We start from the raw sequence: 16,934 nt of genomic DNA on the forward strand, positions 1-16,934 counted from the left end.
CATCAGTGTGAATGGTAGGAATCGGGCTACAAAGACTAATAAAGGCTCATATGGAAGCTGATATCATGACCACTGCACCATGGAGCTAAACACTGGAGGACCAAATGTGAGCTGCTGTGCTCTTAGCACCAGTCCCAAGCCTTGTTAAATATAATGGATCAGCTCAAAGTACCTTAAGAGCTTCTTTCAGTTCAAAGGTCACCACAGCGGGACAATCGGCATATCTGAGTTGGCACTAGCAGAGGCTGATCCTACATACTCTTCCTCAATCAACCCTCCCAGGGATATTTGTTGGGTACATGTAACAACTATATAAAAACTGATGACCTTTGTTCCATGTTAGAAGAATTGTTTCAGCTTTGCATTTTAATATTTAAATACTTCATTGATTTGCTTCAAGAACTCCCACTCAGTGGACGTCTAATGAGATAGTCCAGACAGTAAGTTTCTTTGACTGTTACAGCCACTAAATGACATTTTGAGAGCATGTGACATAAATAAGGATTATTTTAACTGACTCATACAGCAGTACAGAGTCTAAGAACAAAACCAATCAGAGCTGAGCTCCTTTAAAAGGTCAAATCCACTCAGTTTTTTTGTTTTAAAAAAAAAAAAAAAAAACACAGCACAACATACAGCGAGTAGTAAACAATGGAATGCATCTGAAGTTACATTCAGCAGAACGACTCGCAGCCATCAGCAAAGTGCAAAGATGCTATTTAAGCTCATACAGAGATCATACAGATGGATGTACAGTGCATGCTGCCCTGCCAGCTACCAGAAGTCCTACAGGAATAATCCACTTCATTAATTGGACACAGCAAGCAAGTTTACAGATTTTTTTTGTCCTTCTCCCCACCCAGTGTCTTAAAAACATATCACATCTGCCACCATGAGATACATTCAGATCCAAAAGTATCTGGACAGGGGGGTCCATAGATGGTTTTGGAGATATTAGCTGTAAAGATGTCCACCTTCACCTAGAACTAGATGGCACTCGCCTTCTAGTGTTTGAAACAACCAACAGCAACATCTGTTTCCACTAATTAGACTCATCCAGTTTCTACCAGTTCTTTGGGTCTAAGTCACAGGAGCAGTGACCTAAACGAAGACGCCAAGGCCACACATCCTCGCTGTACCACCCAAGCCAGCAGACATGATCTATCCAAGCAGTCGTGGGCCTCAAAGTTATCCAGGACATCCACTACACCTCAACCAATGCCTTTAAATGTGGCAAAGCAGCTGCTCTACTCAGACACCCCCAAAAGCCCAAAGCCTTCAGAGGAAGCTCATTTCCACCTCTGGTGTCCTGGACACCTTTCAGTCAGCATCCACAGCTTGTGGATGTAGGTGTAGATCATCAGCTCGCTCTTCACAAAAAACAGATCAGTACAGAATCCACAGCACCAAACCCCACAGCCTCTGTTCTGATATTCTATTCATGAAAGCTGTAAACAGAATCAGCGTCAAAGGTCAACCCTGAGGGAGTCTGGCTTATTGATGGAGAAGTGAACCAAGCTCTCGTTGCAGCTGCAGGCTCCAAAGTGCTTTTAACAGCGTGCCTGATATCCCGGAGTCCAGGAACACCCCCTACAGGTCACCCCAGCCAAACCATCCCAAAGTCCACAAAACACATGTAGACTGGTGTGGAGAACTCCCACACACCCTCTCTGAAAGGAGGAGTCACGACCCACCTACTCAAAGATCCAAAAATATGATAGGTGATTTATAGAGTTCCATAATATTTAAAAGAAGACAGACATCTGTACAGCTCACCCCAAAGCAATTCAGGCCAGAAGAGAAGCACCCAACTGTCATCTACAGATTAATCACATGGTGCGATTCAGATTTAATCAAAGCAAAAAACTAAAACTGCCCCGCTGCCCAAATACTAAAGCACCTGAGTGTTCCTTCTTATTATTGCATTTTACTGAAAACAAAAAACAAATCTGTGCAGATGGACTTTTTTTTTTCTCCAGGAAAACATAAAATCTGATATTTTAAAATCATTTATAGTAAAATATGAAAGTTTTTGGTTGTTGTTATAGTTGTACCGTTTAAAAGTTGATTTCCAAACGTGATGACAGAGCTGACCTATGATCCCCATGGTCTTCATCAGCAGAACATCCTGTGCTGATGAAGACCATGTGAAATGTGACGGCTCCAGAATACGTAGTGAACACACCTTGAAGTGACTGTGTGTCAGAATAAAACGTACTGCAGCGATTTAAGAGGAGACGCTGCAGGCACTTTTTTTTTTTAAGCAGTCTGCAATTTACACACATAACTCGTTGTGAGATAATTAATCTTAATTAAGATTTTTTTTTTTTTTTAAAGTCTGGTTTTGGAACTTCAATGGCTTCAAAAAGTGAACAGTTCTGTTAGCCTGCAGTGTCTTATCTTAAAAATATAAATCTAAACTGCTTTTTTGTCCTTTTTCTGACTCGTCATTGATGGAAATCCACCATCAGCATCAAACTGAAGGAATGAACTCAAACACTTTAAGTGTCTGCTTGTTATTTCATTACAGTTAAAACACAATCAGCAGATATTCCTGCTGATGACGTCCACCCGGAGACCGGATTCTCAAACATTCATGTGTCTAAAATGAGCTCAATGCTAGTGCAGGTATAGAAAGAATGTAAGAAGCTTTTCTGCTGCAGCTAAACACGCAAACAAGTTGAGTTAGAGAAACTAACCGGATATTAACCAGCAGCTCGGCAGCAACATAAAGTCTGAGCAAATGGAAAAGCTTTCATTTAGCCTGAAGGACTTTCAGAGGAAGACAGTGGAGAACAGAGGAAAGCTCGTCCCACCTCAGGGTTAGCGCGTTTAACAAACCAGCATCCGACTCATCTGAGCCCTTAAATCTGAAGGTTTGAGGTAAGACCAGCAATAAGACACAAAGATCACATAAAGCGCTCAAAACTCCTGGATGACCCTGAAGTGGTTCTCGATGGAGGGCGGCTCGTCCTTGAAGTGCAGCTTCTTGCTTGGACACGCCCCGAACTCCTCCAGAGTTTTGATGAAGTGTCCGTGCTCGCGGCCCACCCAGGCCCGCATCGGGTCGCACACCTCGTAAGGGGTCACGTGGGCATGGATCGACACGCCGCTGCCGGCCAGCTCCTTCAGGACCTGCTTGTCTGTCACCCAGGTCTCACTGCCCCCCGGGTGGCCACCATCCAGCCAGAACATGTCAGAGATGTGCTTGACGAAGGGTGACATCTGCGGATCAGCACGGGCCCCGGGCAGCTCGTACACCATCTGGTTCAGGACCACGCAGCCTTTGCTGAAGCCCACCAGGGTCAAGGAGAAGCCTGAGGGGATGCTGTCAGCGCCGCCCTGTGGTTGGAGCGGGTCTGGCAGGCTGGCTCGCTCCATGCCGTGGCTCAGCAGGGCCCTGTGGTCAGAAACGCTGCTCAGACTCAGAGAAAAGATCCAAAATCATCTCAAAGAATTACAGCAACATTTTCCTGTCCTTCACACCTTTAGACCTGGTCATGTTTTCCAAAAACATAAAATTTGGAAAACTGGGAAAAGACACGGGAAACGCGTTCACCATTAAATTGCCCTTTTCTGTGTCATCATCTGTGAGCTAGATGATTTAGCTTGCAGGTGGCTTTTTAAGCCTCTACACCTTTCTTAATTTATTCTTAACTGATATACAGGCCGGATAAAATTTAGCCAAAGTAATCAAGTTAAATAATATCTCAACAAGACAAAATGAGCTCCAGTAACAAACCTGAGGTGGTGAAACGCTCCAGAGTCAGCAGAGTATGGAGAGTGCTCCGGAGCCCCGAACATGTTGCTCTCCACAAAGTTCTGGTAGCAGCTGAACTTGTGCAGGTACATGCGCGAGGCTCTCACCACCCACACGTGTCTATCAGGGAAACGGCAGCCCAGAGTGAAGGCGACCCTCTCCAGGCTCCAGGAGAGCCACTGGGCACCCTCAGGCTGCAGCGCCATCTCCTCCTGGAAGTTCTGCACAGAGAGAAATGAGAAGTTTTACAACTGCTTTTTGCAACATAGAGGTCCTACATGATCTCAGAACAAGAGCAGCACAGCTGAGTCCTGTACTTTTTCCTGACCATTTTCAGGGGAATAAAGCCTGAAGCCACATCCGAAATGTCTCACTGTAAGAAAAGGCTAAAGTATGCGAAACCACACAAGAACTGGACTGAAAATGAGTGGCAACAGGGCTGATGGAGTGATAAGTCCTAATATTTGGTTCAAATCATCATCAGTGTGTACGGAGGAGATCAGGAGAGAGTTAGCACAGTGAGCATCTATCTGTAAAAGAAAGTGGAGGCTCTGTCATGGTTTAATTTCAGCCAGTGGTGTTGGAAATCTCGGCAAAAGTGAACTGTCAGATTTTGATGCTCCATGAAATACCATGGGGAAAAGGTCTGATTGGCAACATCTTCATTTTTCAGCATGACAATGATCCAAAGCGCACTGCAGAGGCAGTAAAATCATACCTGGACAGAATCACACACAATGGAGCACTATCAGCCATGGACTGGCCTCCCCGCATTTTTATTTGGTTTGTTGAAAGAAATCATTGACTGATTCCAACATTAAACACACAGGAGGTGGCACAGAGCTGCCTCAGTAATCGTATTCAGTGATTAATTTCGCCATGGCAGCCATGTCCACCTGAGACCTTCTCCATCACTCTCACCTGAATATCCCCGTGAAAAAACACCACGTGCCGGTTGTTGCTCTTTTCCTGCTCCTCCGGGTCAGGCCGCAGGAGCAGCAGGTCGTTCACTCGGTTGGGGAGGTTCCCGGGCACCGCGGGCAGCCTCTGCAGCTTCTGCAGCGGGGTTCCCGACAGTGCATCCCGGCTTGCCGAGGCGTGGAGCCCCCGGAGCTCGGAGGGTGACGTCGTCATCGCTTTGGCCGCAGTTATTAAAGTCAGGTCCAGTACTGCTGCTCGTTCGGCTAGCATGGACTCTAAAATAAGAAAATGAGCTGGCGTTTTTCCTCATCTGCGCACTCGCTCCATGCTGCTGTCAGTTAGCATCACATTATGCGGGTAGCGCCAAACCGGGCCACACAGCCTTATTATACGCAAACAATTACAACTACACGGCGTCTACAACCGCTGTCCGCCTCACATTACGACACCTGCGGAATAAACGTCCAAGATTTACTTCACTGTCACAGTTTTAGAGTCTCCTTTTGTCCACAAAGAGGCGCTGTTTAACAAAAACAAACCCACCGAAATAACAAACGACTGCAGTGACAGGAAACGTACGCGCTACTGCGCATGTGTTGAGTTTTCTCGTCGGTAGGAATCGGATGAGTCCCTCCTTTGTATTTCCGTTTTCGTCCGCGCGGTCTAACGACGCCAAGAACAAAGCAATCGTATAAAACACCACGTTTGTGGTGAGAAACGTGAACTGTCATCGATGTGAGCCGAGGATATTTATGGATATAAAACATAAATAAAATTGACACTGATTAAACCACTAATTAATTTTTTTTCGAATGTTTTCATAATTTTATGGAATTTGTATTATTTTCCAAAAATAATAAGTAGGTAACAGCATGTCCAGGAAAAAATATTTACACCCCAGACCTTTTTTATTTTTAAAAAAAATACATACGAGGACCGCACATACATAAACACATCTCAAAATGTCTATGGTTGGGATCGGGGTGGAACCATCTTGTGCTGAGACTTCCAAAGTTTAGCTGAACACATAAAATTAACGTGTTTACCTTTCCGTGGATCTTGATGTGGGTGGGTTCGCAGCGGCTGCGCTGAAGCGAGTGCAAAGTGAGTGTTTTCCCGCAGAAATAGTTTATATTGCCCCTTTTTCCTTATAAACGCTGCACATACTTCAAGTGTGCCACTGACATGTTTGGTTCCGCCTGCATAACACAGCAAATTAGTTTACACCAGGCTGGACTTTGTACATGTTCTACAGCTGTGCAAACAGCTGTGCAGACACAATGGGTAAACCATTGCACCGCCACTCGGCTTAATAATTCCTATAAACTGCACTGAATAATTATATGACTGATAATTAACCATATAAACTAATCAAGGTCATTCTGCACATAAGAAGAGTTCCATTCATCTGCTGGAAGGTAACTTCAGCTTTTAAACACACTGTGCAGCAGCTTATATTTATTGGAGAACTTTTCATAGCCCATGTACGTATTCTGTTGCTGCTTGAGTATCCATGTTACACTTAGAATTGCATTAAAAATCAAAAGTATTATTTCACTGCTTCATTTTTTGATGGGATGAAGATGCAGCTCTATGAACTGTACCATTTATCATCAAACAGTTGAAATAAAAACAGTATTTCCTGAACTTCTCAAAGGAATGAGCTCAAAGAAGTGGGTGCAACAGCAAAAACATGGGGAAAATGTCACCTGGCTGGTACTTTGATACATGCTGGGATAATTACAAATTTTAAAATGTAACTAATGCAGCCATTTTTAGCTCGTACCAATTGTACCAGTTGTCAAGCACAGTGGTGGAGGGTTGGCCTGAGTTGACCATGAACTCTTCGGCATACCAAAGTATTGTAGAGTGAAATGTGAGGCCATCTGTCTGACAGATAGAGTTGGTCATCTGAAACGGGTAAATAATGTTAAGGATTTTTAAAATGTTGTCATATATGAACCCTTGGAATTGAAAGAATATGGACTTTCTTTTTCCCATGATTGCGTTTTATTGGTTACACATTCAAATTTTCATCTAATGAGTGGCTGCATTTCTACTTTCCCAGTTCTGCATACCTGATAAAACATGGCCTCGAGCTCTTTGGGCAGGAGACTGGTGGCGTGTCTCCTCAATGTTTCTGAAGCTCGCAGGAAGGATCTGGTGGAGACGGTGGCCAAAGCAGCGTTGTACAATACTGAAGGTGAGTTCAAGGTACCAGCGGAAAAAAAAGTTTGAATTTCAACACGAGCTAACTGCTGGTAAACTATTTACAGCCTCAGTTTGAAGGGCAAGCCACTACATATACCCAACTCTTAGCTGTAAAATCACTGCCTGTACGCAGTTATGTCATCCATGATGGCGCCAGATGATAATCAGATAACCACCCTACTCTAAGCACTAAATTTGCCCTTTACCTGTAAAATATAACCTGTTATTAGACATTTATTCACATGTATTGTCTTTATTGTGCTTCAGGTGTGAGGCGTGAGGGGACCACGGTGTTAAACATCTTTAATGATTATGACTACAACCGCTCTGTCATCACTATTGTGTCCAGCATCGACTCGATCAGTAAGTCCTCTTTGTATTTGTGCTTCTAACATGTTCCATATTCACTCTCTTGCTCCTGAGAGATGGATGAATGGGTTCAGCTCCAGCTTCCAATCCTTTAATAAGCTTTGTGAGGGATTTAAAGACACATAAAAAAAACCCAGTAAGAACCTTTTTCTAACAAGGATCACAGAGAAAAAAATCATTTCTACGAATCCTTGTTCGAAACACGACAGCCTTAACAGTGAAAGCAGTCAAAGTTTGCAGCTTTTATTTGGTGTTGTTTTTTAATGTTTTCCAGGGGAGGCGATCCTGTGTGCATGCGAGAAGGCGTGTGGGTTGATTGACATGCAAACTCATACAGGAGTCCATCCATGCATGGGCGCTGTTGACCTCATACCCATCTACCCACTGGGGGAGGAGGTGAGGGCAGAGGACTGTACTAAAGAGGCGCTCGGTATGTGTTTCACAGTGTTCCTGAGAGTTAATGTACCCCTGAAACACTGTACCCTCCTTAAATACCCCGTCATCAAATGAAGTGTTCATTCAAACTAATTATTGTTTGACTAACCTTCTGAGTTTCTCCATTAATTCACCTAAAATTTTAAATCATGCTTTTTATTTGTTTTTGTTTCTAATGTCTCTGTAAAGTACTTTGAATCACCTTGTTGTTGAATTGTGCTATACAAATAAATTTGCCTTGCCTTGCCTTGCCTAAAAATTTAGAATAGAATAGAATAGAATTCAACTTTATTGTCATTGCACATGCACAGGTACAGGGCAACGAAATGCAGTATTTCCACTACTACTCATACTTTTAGCTAATAATTCCTGTGTTTATTAACCCTTTAATATTCAACTGCTAACCCTACTTTCATTCATAGTTTTTGTTTTGCTATTTCAATTAATCGATACTTTTATCGTATGTTTTTAATTGCTAGTAAGCTTGTAGTTTCAAATATTTATCTGTTTAGCTAACATCATTTAATTATGTTTTAGCTAATAATTTCAACTTTTAGCTAGATATCCTTTAGCTAAGTATTTAAAACTTTTCATTTATAATTTTTACCCATTTAAAATATTTGTCTGTCATGTTAAGCTAACAATTTTATTTGTTAGTATACATTTTAAGATGACATTTTCAACTGCTAGCCCTTTAACCTAATTATTATTTAGCTATTTCAAAAGTTAATAGTTGGATATTTCCCCCCTTCGTTATAATTTTAAAAAGCAATTCTAATTATTTACTAACAGCACATTTTTGGCTAATGATTTTAACTGCTAGCCTTGCTTTTTTAGCTAGTGGTTTAGCTAAAAAAAGGTTTCCATACTGTTAGCCAGGTGAGTTATTTCAACAGTTATGCATTATATTTGTTTAAAATTTGAATTTGTTTATTATATGAAAACTTCTCAAAGGTTTAGTTGTTATTTTATAAATTCAAGCCTTCTCCCTTTCTTTCCAGTCATTATTTAACTATTTATTTATCTACCTATTTAAATCATTTATATATTTGAGTTACCCTGTTGCTACCGCTGCTAACTTTTCCAGTAAAATATTTTAAGATCTACTTGTTATTGCATTTTTTTTTTAGATTAGTTGAACACAACTTCCCACATAACCCTAAAATCCTATCTAACATGTACCCCTGGTTGGGAATCACAGCTATATTTTAAATCCTCACTGGCTGTCAGTGCTCGTAATTTATTTTTAGTTCTTTAGACAAATATCACATGTGACTTAAAATAAATTCTCAATGTGTGTTCACAGACATATTCAGCAGGGTGTATGTAGTTTTTATTATTCCTCAGTACATTTTCGGTCATGAGCTCATCCACTGTGTCTCTACAAGCATGTCTCACCTGCATGTAGCTGATAATGTGACGTCTTTTCTATTTTCTTGGGCTGTTGATTACTTTCACAGTTTACCAGCTGACTTCGCAGCCATGTGTCTATCTGATAATGAGCAATAACTCAACACTTTGCCCTCATGCCTGCAGACTGCACTCTGTATGCTAATCTGTGTGGTGTGATTGAAAAATGGTAATTGGCCAACCCACTAACAAGCACTGTATTCATGCATGCATGTAATAAGCAGCCCATGTGTCCGTATTTTCCATCCGTCTGAATTACATTCCCGCGGGTGTGTTTTGGTCCGTCACGGTCTTTGCACCTTTGCGTTTCTGAATTTGTGTGCACGTGATGACGTGCACTCCGTATGCCAGTCAGCTGAAATGTGTCTGTGCTCTTGCTTGGGCTCAGCTGTGGCTCAGGGACTTACAGAGAGGGTCCGGGGCACCAGTGCCTTCCTGTTTGGCTGGGCAGACTTCCCCTTACAGCGAGGGCTGGCGCACAGGAGGAAGGAGATGGGCTGGTTCAAGAAGATGCCAGACCTGCGGGCGATCAGGGCCGACGTGGGGCCGCAGCCACAGAAACGATTCGGCCTCACAGGTGAGCCAGAGGTAGCAGGTAATGAAGGTTAGAGTGTCTCTTTGGTGTGATTACACAACACAGGTGACCTTATCTTTGTTTGTTTGTTAGTCTGACCACAGGCTGTCTCCCTTCTCTATTCTGACCTTTGAAAGGAAAAATCTGAAAAGTTCTCACAGCTAAAAAAAATAACATTGACGTGTTACCAGATAAAAAGAAAGTCAGGCCACTGAGCCTGTTAGCACATTCTGAATCTAACTAAAAGGTGTTAAGCATCAGATTCACACAGCCAAGGTATCCTGTTGTTGCCTTTGCAACATTTAGTCTCTATTATAAGCACTGCTGGATTTGTAAAGAAAAAAAATAATTTACTGGAGGCAAACAAGACAGGAGATCGAGGATTCATAGTGTTCCGGAGAACATCTGGTGAACTACATGTACCAAAGAAGTCGTCACTATCCAAGAAAAATGACTGTCAACCAGTTGCCCTCACTTCACATCTGATGCAGAGCTGGAGAGACTAGTCCTGGCTCACCTCACACCACCTGATAGACATGTAGTCTGTAAGACTGGGCAGTGCTCTGTCTGACACGGGGGACTGTGCTGTGTCCATTCCTCTTCAGCTTTCAGTACAGCTTCTGCCACTCTGACCATTTTTTAGGGCTGAGGACTGCAGAGCACTAGTAGAACAATCTGTTTCTGAATGTGAATAAGACTTCAGAAGGAAGAGGATTGCTATGCAACTTTTGTCTCACTAGTAAAAATCTGCAAAAAATGTTGTTATTGATTTAAAGAAGCTCCTTTAGTTCCGATTTGTCTGATCTCCTGCAGGTGTCGGGGCAGGTCCCTACGTCATGAACTGCAATGTCACAATTGACACCCAGGACGTCTCTTTGGGGCGCAGCATCGCCAAAGCCATCAGGGAGTCGACGCCGGGAGGCCTGCCTGGAGTGCAGGTGCTGGCCCTACCACACGGGGGCGCTGTGGAAATCGCTTGTAATGTGGAAAGCGTGAAGGGGACCCCGCCAGATCACCTCACCGCAGGTGAACCCTGGCCGTCTTTCAGCATCGGCGGCGAGTCGTACTGTCACGCTCCGGCTTCCCTCATCACGGCGAGGGTCGCCGAGCTGGCAGGGAGACAGGGGGTCAGCATGAAGGGCACGGCCTTGGTGGGGTTCACCCCCCGTGATTGCAGGGGCCTAGCAGAGTATGCTCTGTCTCAGGGGATTGCCGAGTTCTGGAAAGAGCAGCGCAGGATCCGCATGTGAAAACAAAAACTAAAGTCGATAATCTGTGATAGATTCCGCCTCCGTTACCATGGAAACTGACTGTTATTGAGCCCTCAGGTACCACCGGTGCTGCTTTATGTTCTACCGCTGCACAAATACAGTTTATAGCATCAATAGTTTTTCTATTTGAAGTAATGTTTGAGTCAGGAGGTCTTCACTTTCAGGGTTCTCAGATTTAGATTTATGAACCTCTGTGTTTCCCCAGAGCAGGACGAACCCCTGATATAGCAATATATCATATTCCTCTCCCTGTGATATGTCATCAATACACTAAACTTTATTAATAAAACATGAGGCATTCTGTTGCATCATCTCCTCCCAGTTTGACCTACAGAGTCACTATTTTGTGACTCCTCGCTGTGGTGCCTGTTAAATAAATGAGCAAAAAAGTCAGTCAGAAGAACTGAAAAAACAGATAAACTCACCGAGGGAAACTGAAACATTGAGTGATGACTGATCAGTTTGTGTGATTACCTTTAGACTAAAAACATCACATTTAATAAAAAGTTTAACAGTTGATGCTTTTCTTTTGGTATTTTTTTCACAAGTTCACATAGAGTGCAGTGGAGTTGGAATGACGGATGGGGTCAAAGGTGAGGGTGCTCTGAGTTCCTTGTTTGCAGAGGTGATGGACAGGTCGACGGGTAAGGTCAGGCATTAGCGTCTGTGAACTGTGACGTTGGTAGACGACAGACAAAGTTATAGAGACAAGGCTGAGAAGGTTTGGACAAAGGATGCTGAGGATGGAGCTGCCAGGCAGGAGAAGAAGACGCAAACCTCAGAGAAGATTCATGGATGTAGTGAAGGAGGGCATGCGGATGGTTGGTGGATCAGAGGAGTATGATAGGAATACTGCAGTGACCCCTAAAAGGGAGTCACCAAAAGAAGAAGATATACAGTTATGTAACTCCATAAGTAGATTTTAAATCAACCAAACAGCATGTGATTGAAGTGCAGAATGTCAACTTTAATTCAATGAGTTTGACAGGAGTGTTGAACCGTTTATGAGTTACTGCCACTTTTATACTTTTGGTGGTTTTTTTTTTTTTTTCAAGAGTCTGTGTAGAATAACACACCTGACCTCTGAATGCCTTCCTGCTTTGGGAGTATTTACTTCAAAGTCTCTGAACTTGCCAAAGAGTGAAAACGGTGACATTTTGAGCGTGTCGCTCTCCAGAGTGAAATTGGAGACAGCGCTCTCCACATGCATATGTGTCATATCCTGTTTGGAGCAAATAGGACGCTTGTGTTTACTGATGAGTCTCTGCTGATGAGTTTTTTCCCATCATTTTTTTTGCCATGCGTGACTCTGTGGGAGAGTCGCCATCTGTGTGAGAAACTGCTATTTTTGTCCCGCGCCCGTTTAAAGCCTACCGAGTTTTCTGTCCTTTCGTTAAATTTTCAGAGCTCCTGCTGCACGGGATTAACCCTTTAATGACAAATCTGGCCAGAGGACAGGTCAAGAATTAACTGGGGCGAAATGATTCCTGTCATTTTTACATAAGCGAGCACTGTGAGGGTCATGTTTTTTGACTTTTCCAGTGCTTTCAACACCATCAGGCCGACCCTCCTGGGTGATAAGTTAGCAGCGATGCAGGTGGATGCTTCTCTGGTGTCCTGGATTGTTGATTACCTGACAGGAAGACCACAATATGTACGTCTCCCACAGTGTGTGTCTGACAAGGTGATCAGCAACACAGGGGCACCACAGGGGACTGTCCTCTCCCCCTTCCTCTTCACCCTCTACACCACAGACTTCAGCCACTGCACAGAGACATGCCATCTTCAGAAGTTTTCTGATGACTCTGCGGTGGTTGGATGCATCAGCAGGGATGATGAGACAGAGTACCGGGCTGTGGTCGACTCCTTTGTCACGTGGTGTGAGCAGAATCATCTGCAGCTCAACGTGGCAAAGACCAAGGAACTGATCGTGGACTTCAGGAAGACCAGGAAACACTTGACCCCTGTTTCAATTCAGGGGGTCAGTGTTGACATTGTGGAGGACTATAAATACCTTGGAGTACACATTGACAATAAACTGGACTGGGCTAAAAACACCACAGCACTTTACAGGAAGGGCCAGAGTCGTCTCTATTTTTTGAGGCGACTGAGGTCCTTCAACATCTGCCAGAAAATGCTGAGGATTTTCTATGAGTCTGTTGTGGCCAGTGCGATCCTCTATGCTGTTGCATGCTGGGGGAGCAGGCTGAGGGTCGCAGATGCCAACAGACTTAATAAACTAATCCGTAAGGCCAGCAATGTTGTGGGGATGGAGCTGGACTCCCTCAAGGTGGTGTCGGAGAGGCGGATGCTGTCCAAGATAAAGACAATGTTGGATAACACCTCCCACCCACTCCATGACATGTTGGTCAGCCACAGGAGCTCGTTCAGTGAGAGACTGAGATTACCGAAAAGCACCACTGAACGACACAGGAAATCATTCCTGCCTGTGGCCATCTCCCTGTACAACGCATCCACTTAACACACTGGTTACTGCTACAACTACACATGTTTCTTTTCCAACTATTTATTTATGAGTGACTTATGTATGTATGTATGTATGTATGTATATATATGTATATATTGTACTATTCTTAGTTAGTGTATTGTCTGTCTTGTCTTAATGTTGGTTTAAAATGGAGCACTGTAACAAAAAATAATTTCCCCCAGGGATCAATAAAGTATTCTGATTCTGATTCTGATTCTGATAATGCACTGAATAGCTGCAGAGTAATAGAGTGAAGGGGGTATGGGTTTGGTTCATTATGTTATATTAATCTGGGCTATATGGAGGTAAAAAGCCTCAGAAGTGTTTAATTTTATGCCATATGGAAGGGAAATCTAAGAGCCCGTAACAATCTAATCTACATCCATAGTGGGCGTTAAGCTGTTAAGCTTTACACCCAAACGGTGGAGGGGTGATTCACTGAGTCTTGCATGGAGAGGGACGAGCTTTGGCATCAGGGCTTGAGTTTACTATGCTTTCGTTATGTTGTGTAATTTTACAGGTTTTCTGCATTCAATGTGACGTAAGGTTGCAGCGAGAGGCTGAAGACTTGCAGTTTTTGTATCCCTGTGTGTTTGGATTAGCTTTCTTGCTGTGTGAACGGTCACCCATTTGTATGTCATCCAGCTGAGGCTCTTAGTCACACAGGCATCGCAGCCGTGCAGCTTCGTTTCATCTCTCTCTCTCTTCTGCATTTAGACACACATGCATTTACTCTATGGGATGCCACACACACACACACACACACACACACACACACACTCGGATACACTCTGCCTGACAGACTTGGGAGCATCAAGGCCTTATCTAGGTCACAGCATAAGCCCAGAGGTATCCTGTTCTCCACACACACGCACACACACAGACGTATGAACGTACGTTTTTAAATTTGCAGTCAGAGTGACGTGTCTGGAACATTGAATCTATTTTGACTCATTCCTCCTCGGTTAACAGGGAAAGGATTTTTTATTTGGATTTCATATTTGTGCACCCCCTTCTTCTCCCTCCCACATTAACCTCGTTTTAAGATAAGATAAGATAAGATAAGATAACCTTTATTAGTCCCACACGTGGGAAATTTGTTTTGTCACAGCAGGAAGTGGACAGTGCAAAAGTTATGACGCAAAAATTAGAATACAATAAGAATAAATACAGTACACAGCTGTACAGAATAGAATAAAATAATATACTATATACAGTAGAATAAAATAGAATAAAAATATACAATAAGATAAAAATAGAATACGAATGCTATATACAACTGAGTAAAAATACAACGATGCCAGAAAGGATTATTGCACTTAGTGTTATTGCACATGTGTGGATGTGTGTGTTTGTTCAGTTAAAGTCTTTGTTGTGGAGTCTGACAGCAGTGGGGAGGAAAGACCTGCGAAATCTCTCCGTCCCACACCGTGGGTGCCGCAGTCTCCCACTGAAGGAGCTGCTCAGTGCTGTCACAGTCTGCTGCATGGGGTGGGAGACGTTGTCCAACAGGGATGACAGCTTAGCCGCCATTCTCCTGTCACTCACCACCTCCACTGGGTCCAGAGGGCATCCTAGAACAGAGCTGGCCCTTCGGATCACCCTGTTCAGTCTCTTCCTGTCCCCAGCAGAGATGCTGCCCCCCAGCAGACCACACCAGTTTTGTGACTCAGTCAAGCGGCTCTCATGATTGTCACAAGGCCATCATTTCCTTGATTAAGCACTCTTCCGTCTGCAGATCCCGGAATCAGAGATGCTTTGCCACCGAAGCCTGAACGAAATGTGTAATCTGCTCGAAATAAAGGCAAATTTCTCTTTGCTTGCTGCTGCAGAGGCACCATAGGATGCCTTTGATTTGACTTAGCCTGACAGTGTATCATCCGAGATGCAACCGGGTGTCACAGCACAGAAATAGAGCTTATTTCTCCGCTTCAGTCTTCTATAAATATTCCAAAGCTCTCTTTTCTCCTCCCCCCTCCCTCTTTCCACTGTTTGTCCATTTTTATTCTGCCTCCCACATCTTCCCTTTCCCCTCTGCTCCTCTTCTATAACGTGGAGTACTGTGGCTCACTCATCCCTCCTCTCATTTCATTCCTGCAGAGCTGTCCTTCCACAGATTTCCTTCAGCCTCATGGTTAATCTCATCTAAGCAAGTGTTTGCTTCAAATATAGGAACGTTTACAAAGACGGGAAAAAAAAGAGGCCAGGCTCTGATTTTTATCTTTAAACAGTTAGCGCAGGGTGCCGTCCTCCCTAACCTATCAGTGGGAGAAGTAAGAGTGCCACCTATGAAGTCATTAGTCCCCCAACCCCCATCCTGAACACATGTTCAACATCCTCTGGGCACAGGCTGAGCGGAGTGCTGAGACACAGCTGAGAATTAGAGAGGAAGAGCGGGAGAGAGAGAGAGGAAGAGGGCGCAGTGAAGTGGAAATATGGGTGAGCATTAGAGAAAGACAGAAATAGAGCGATAAAGCAGGGAATTAGGCAGAGGCAGGGAGAGGAGGAGGAGGAGGAAGAGGAGGAGGCAGTCTTTCACTGATGCTTGATGCAGTTAGATTCTCATACAGCAGCAGAGAGCCGTTGTCGAGCGTGGATGAGAGAACCTCATGGATTTGCTCCCGTCTGAGTCTCGGTGGAATTCATTGCATCCGAAGCAGCTGCAGACGGAGGAGGAGGAGGATGCTGCGACTGCGGCTGGATGTTAGGATCCATGCGGGCCTGTGATGTCTGCGTTCTTCTTCAGGATGACTCTGACCCAGATCGTGGAGTCGCGGCACTGCTCCTCCTCGGGTGGTCTGCCGATGTGAGGCGGACGAGGGATGCTCTGGACCTCGGTGGTCGCCGCTCAGCCTGCTGCCTCTGCTGACATCTGTCTCCGTGGATACGCACAGCAGCTGGAAGGGTGAGGACGCACAGCACTGACCTGCGCGCTGAAATGTCATGCTCATTGGTTTTCTGTGTGTGTCTGTGTGTGAGTGTGTGTTTAAATACCAGGCTTCCTGCAGATTCTTAAAAATTAACAAGGTTTTGAATTCATTAATCTGAAAATGAGGCCTTATAGGTTTCAGGATGTCTCACACCAGGCTCTAAAGTCCTAAAATTAAAAAGATGTTAATTGTATAGTGCAATTTTAAAATCTCTAAAATACGCATGTTTTAAATAATGAGAACATTGAATCAGGATATTTGATCAGAAATAAATACACTGTAGAAGAGTGGAGAACATTTAATATGATTTCCAGGCCCCCTGAGCCTCCATATGGGTGTATTACTCAAAAAGAAGCTGCATAAGTATTTAAAGCTCAAGAATATGAAAAAAAGGTTGCTAAGACTTTATATCCAAAACATCTTTGTACTGTGTTGAAGAGATACCTACTGAAGGTGAACTAGGGTCAGGCTGTACTTTTATGCCATGCAAATTAGCACCACTAGATGGTGTAGTGAGTCAACCAGACAAATCATTATTTTTGTTTCACAATTTACTCTTGAGGAA

At 43.7% G+C, this 16,934-nt stretch overlaps 2 protein-coding genes across 5 annotated transcripts; one reads left to right on the top strand and one right to left on the bottom strand.

Annotated features, from left to right (window-relative positions):
- Nucleotides 1-610: 610 nt before the first annotated feature.
- On the bottom strand, nt 611-6,866 carry lg16h2orf69 (linkage group 16 C2orf69 homolog). 3 transcript variants are annotated; one of them, XM_085373784.1, is made up of 4 exons: nt 6,760-6,866; nt 4,682-4,956; nt 3,743-3,981; nt 611-3,400 (listed from the first exon to the last, which is right to left on the bottom strand). In XM_085373784.1, exons 2-4 carry the CDS (start codon nt 4,949-4,951, stop codon nt 2,923-2,925), a joined length of 987 nt encoding a protein of 328 aa, XP_085229910.1. In that variant the 5' UTR covers nt 4,952-4,956; nt 6,760-6,866; the 3' UTR covers nt 611-2,922. The 3 variants fall into 3 exon arrangements, with proteins under 3 accessions (XP_085229910.1, XP_085229908.1, XP_085229909.1); XM_085373782.1 differs by lacking the exon at nt 6,760-6,866 and adding an exon at nt 6,468-6,648; XM_085373783.1 differs by lacking the exon at nt 6,760-6,866 and adding an exon at nt 5,728-6,000.
- On the top strand, nt 5,712-11,460 carry ftcdnl1 (formiminotransferase cyclodeaminase N-terminal like 1). 2 transcript variants are annotated; one of them, XM_085373787.1, is made up of 6 exons: nt 5,712-5,785; nt 6,750-6,884; nt 7,160-7,255; nt 7,536-7,691; nt 9,495-9,683; nt 10,494-11,460. In XM_085373787.1, exons 2-6 carry the CDS (start codon nt 6,770-6,772, stop codon nt 10,928-10,930), a joined length of 993 nt encoding a protein of 330 aa, XP_085229913.1. In that variant the 5' UTR covers nt 5,712-5,785; nt 6,750-6,769; the 3' UTR covers nt 10,931-11,460. The 2 variants fall into 2 exon arrangements, with proteins under 2 accessions (XP_085229913.1, XP_085229912.1); XM_085373786.1 differs by lacking the exon at nt 5,712-5,785 and adding an exon at nt 5,976-6,099.
- Nucleotides 11,461-16,934: the final 5,474 nt, after the last annotated feature.

The sequence above is a fragment of the Diplotaxodon limnothrissa genome, linkage group LG16 (genome assembly GCF_057381915.1).
Source record: "Diplotaxodon limnothrissa isolate DT_005_m linkage group LG16, D_limnothrissa_male_GT1.1, whole genome shotgun sequence".
Classification (NCBI taxonomy): Eukaryota; Metazoa; Chordata; class Actinopteri; order Cichliformes; family Cichlidae; genus Diplotaxodon; species Diplotaxodon limnothrissa.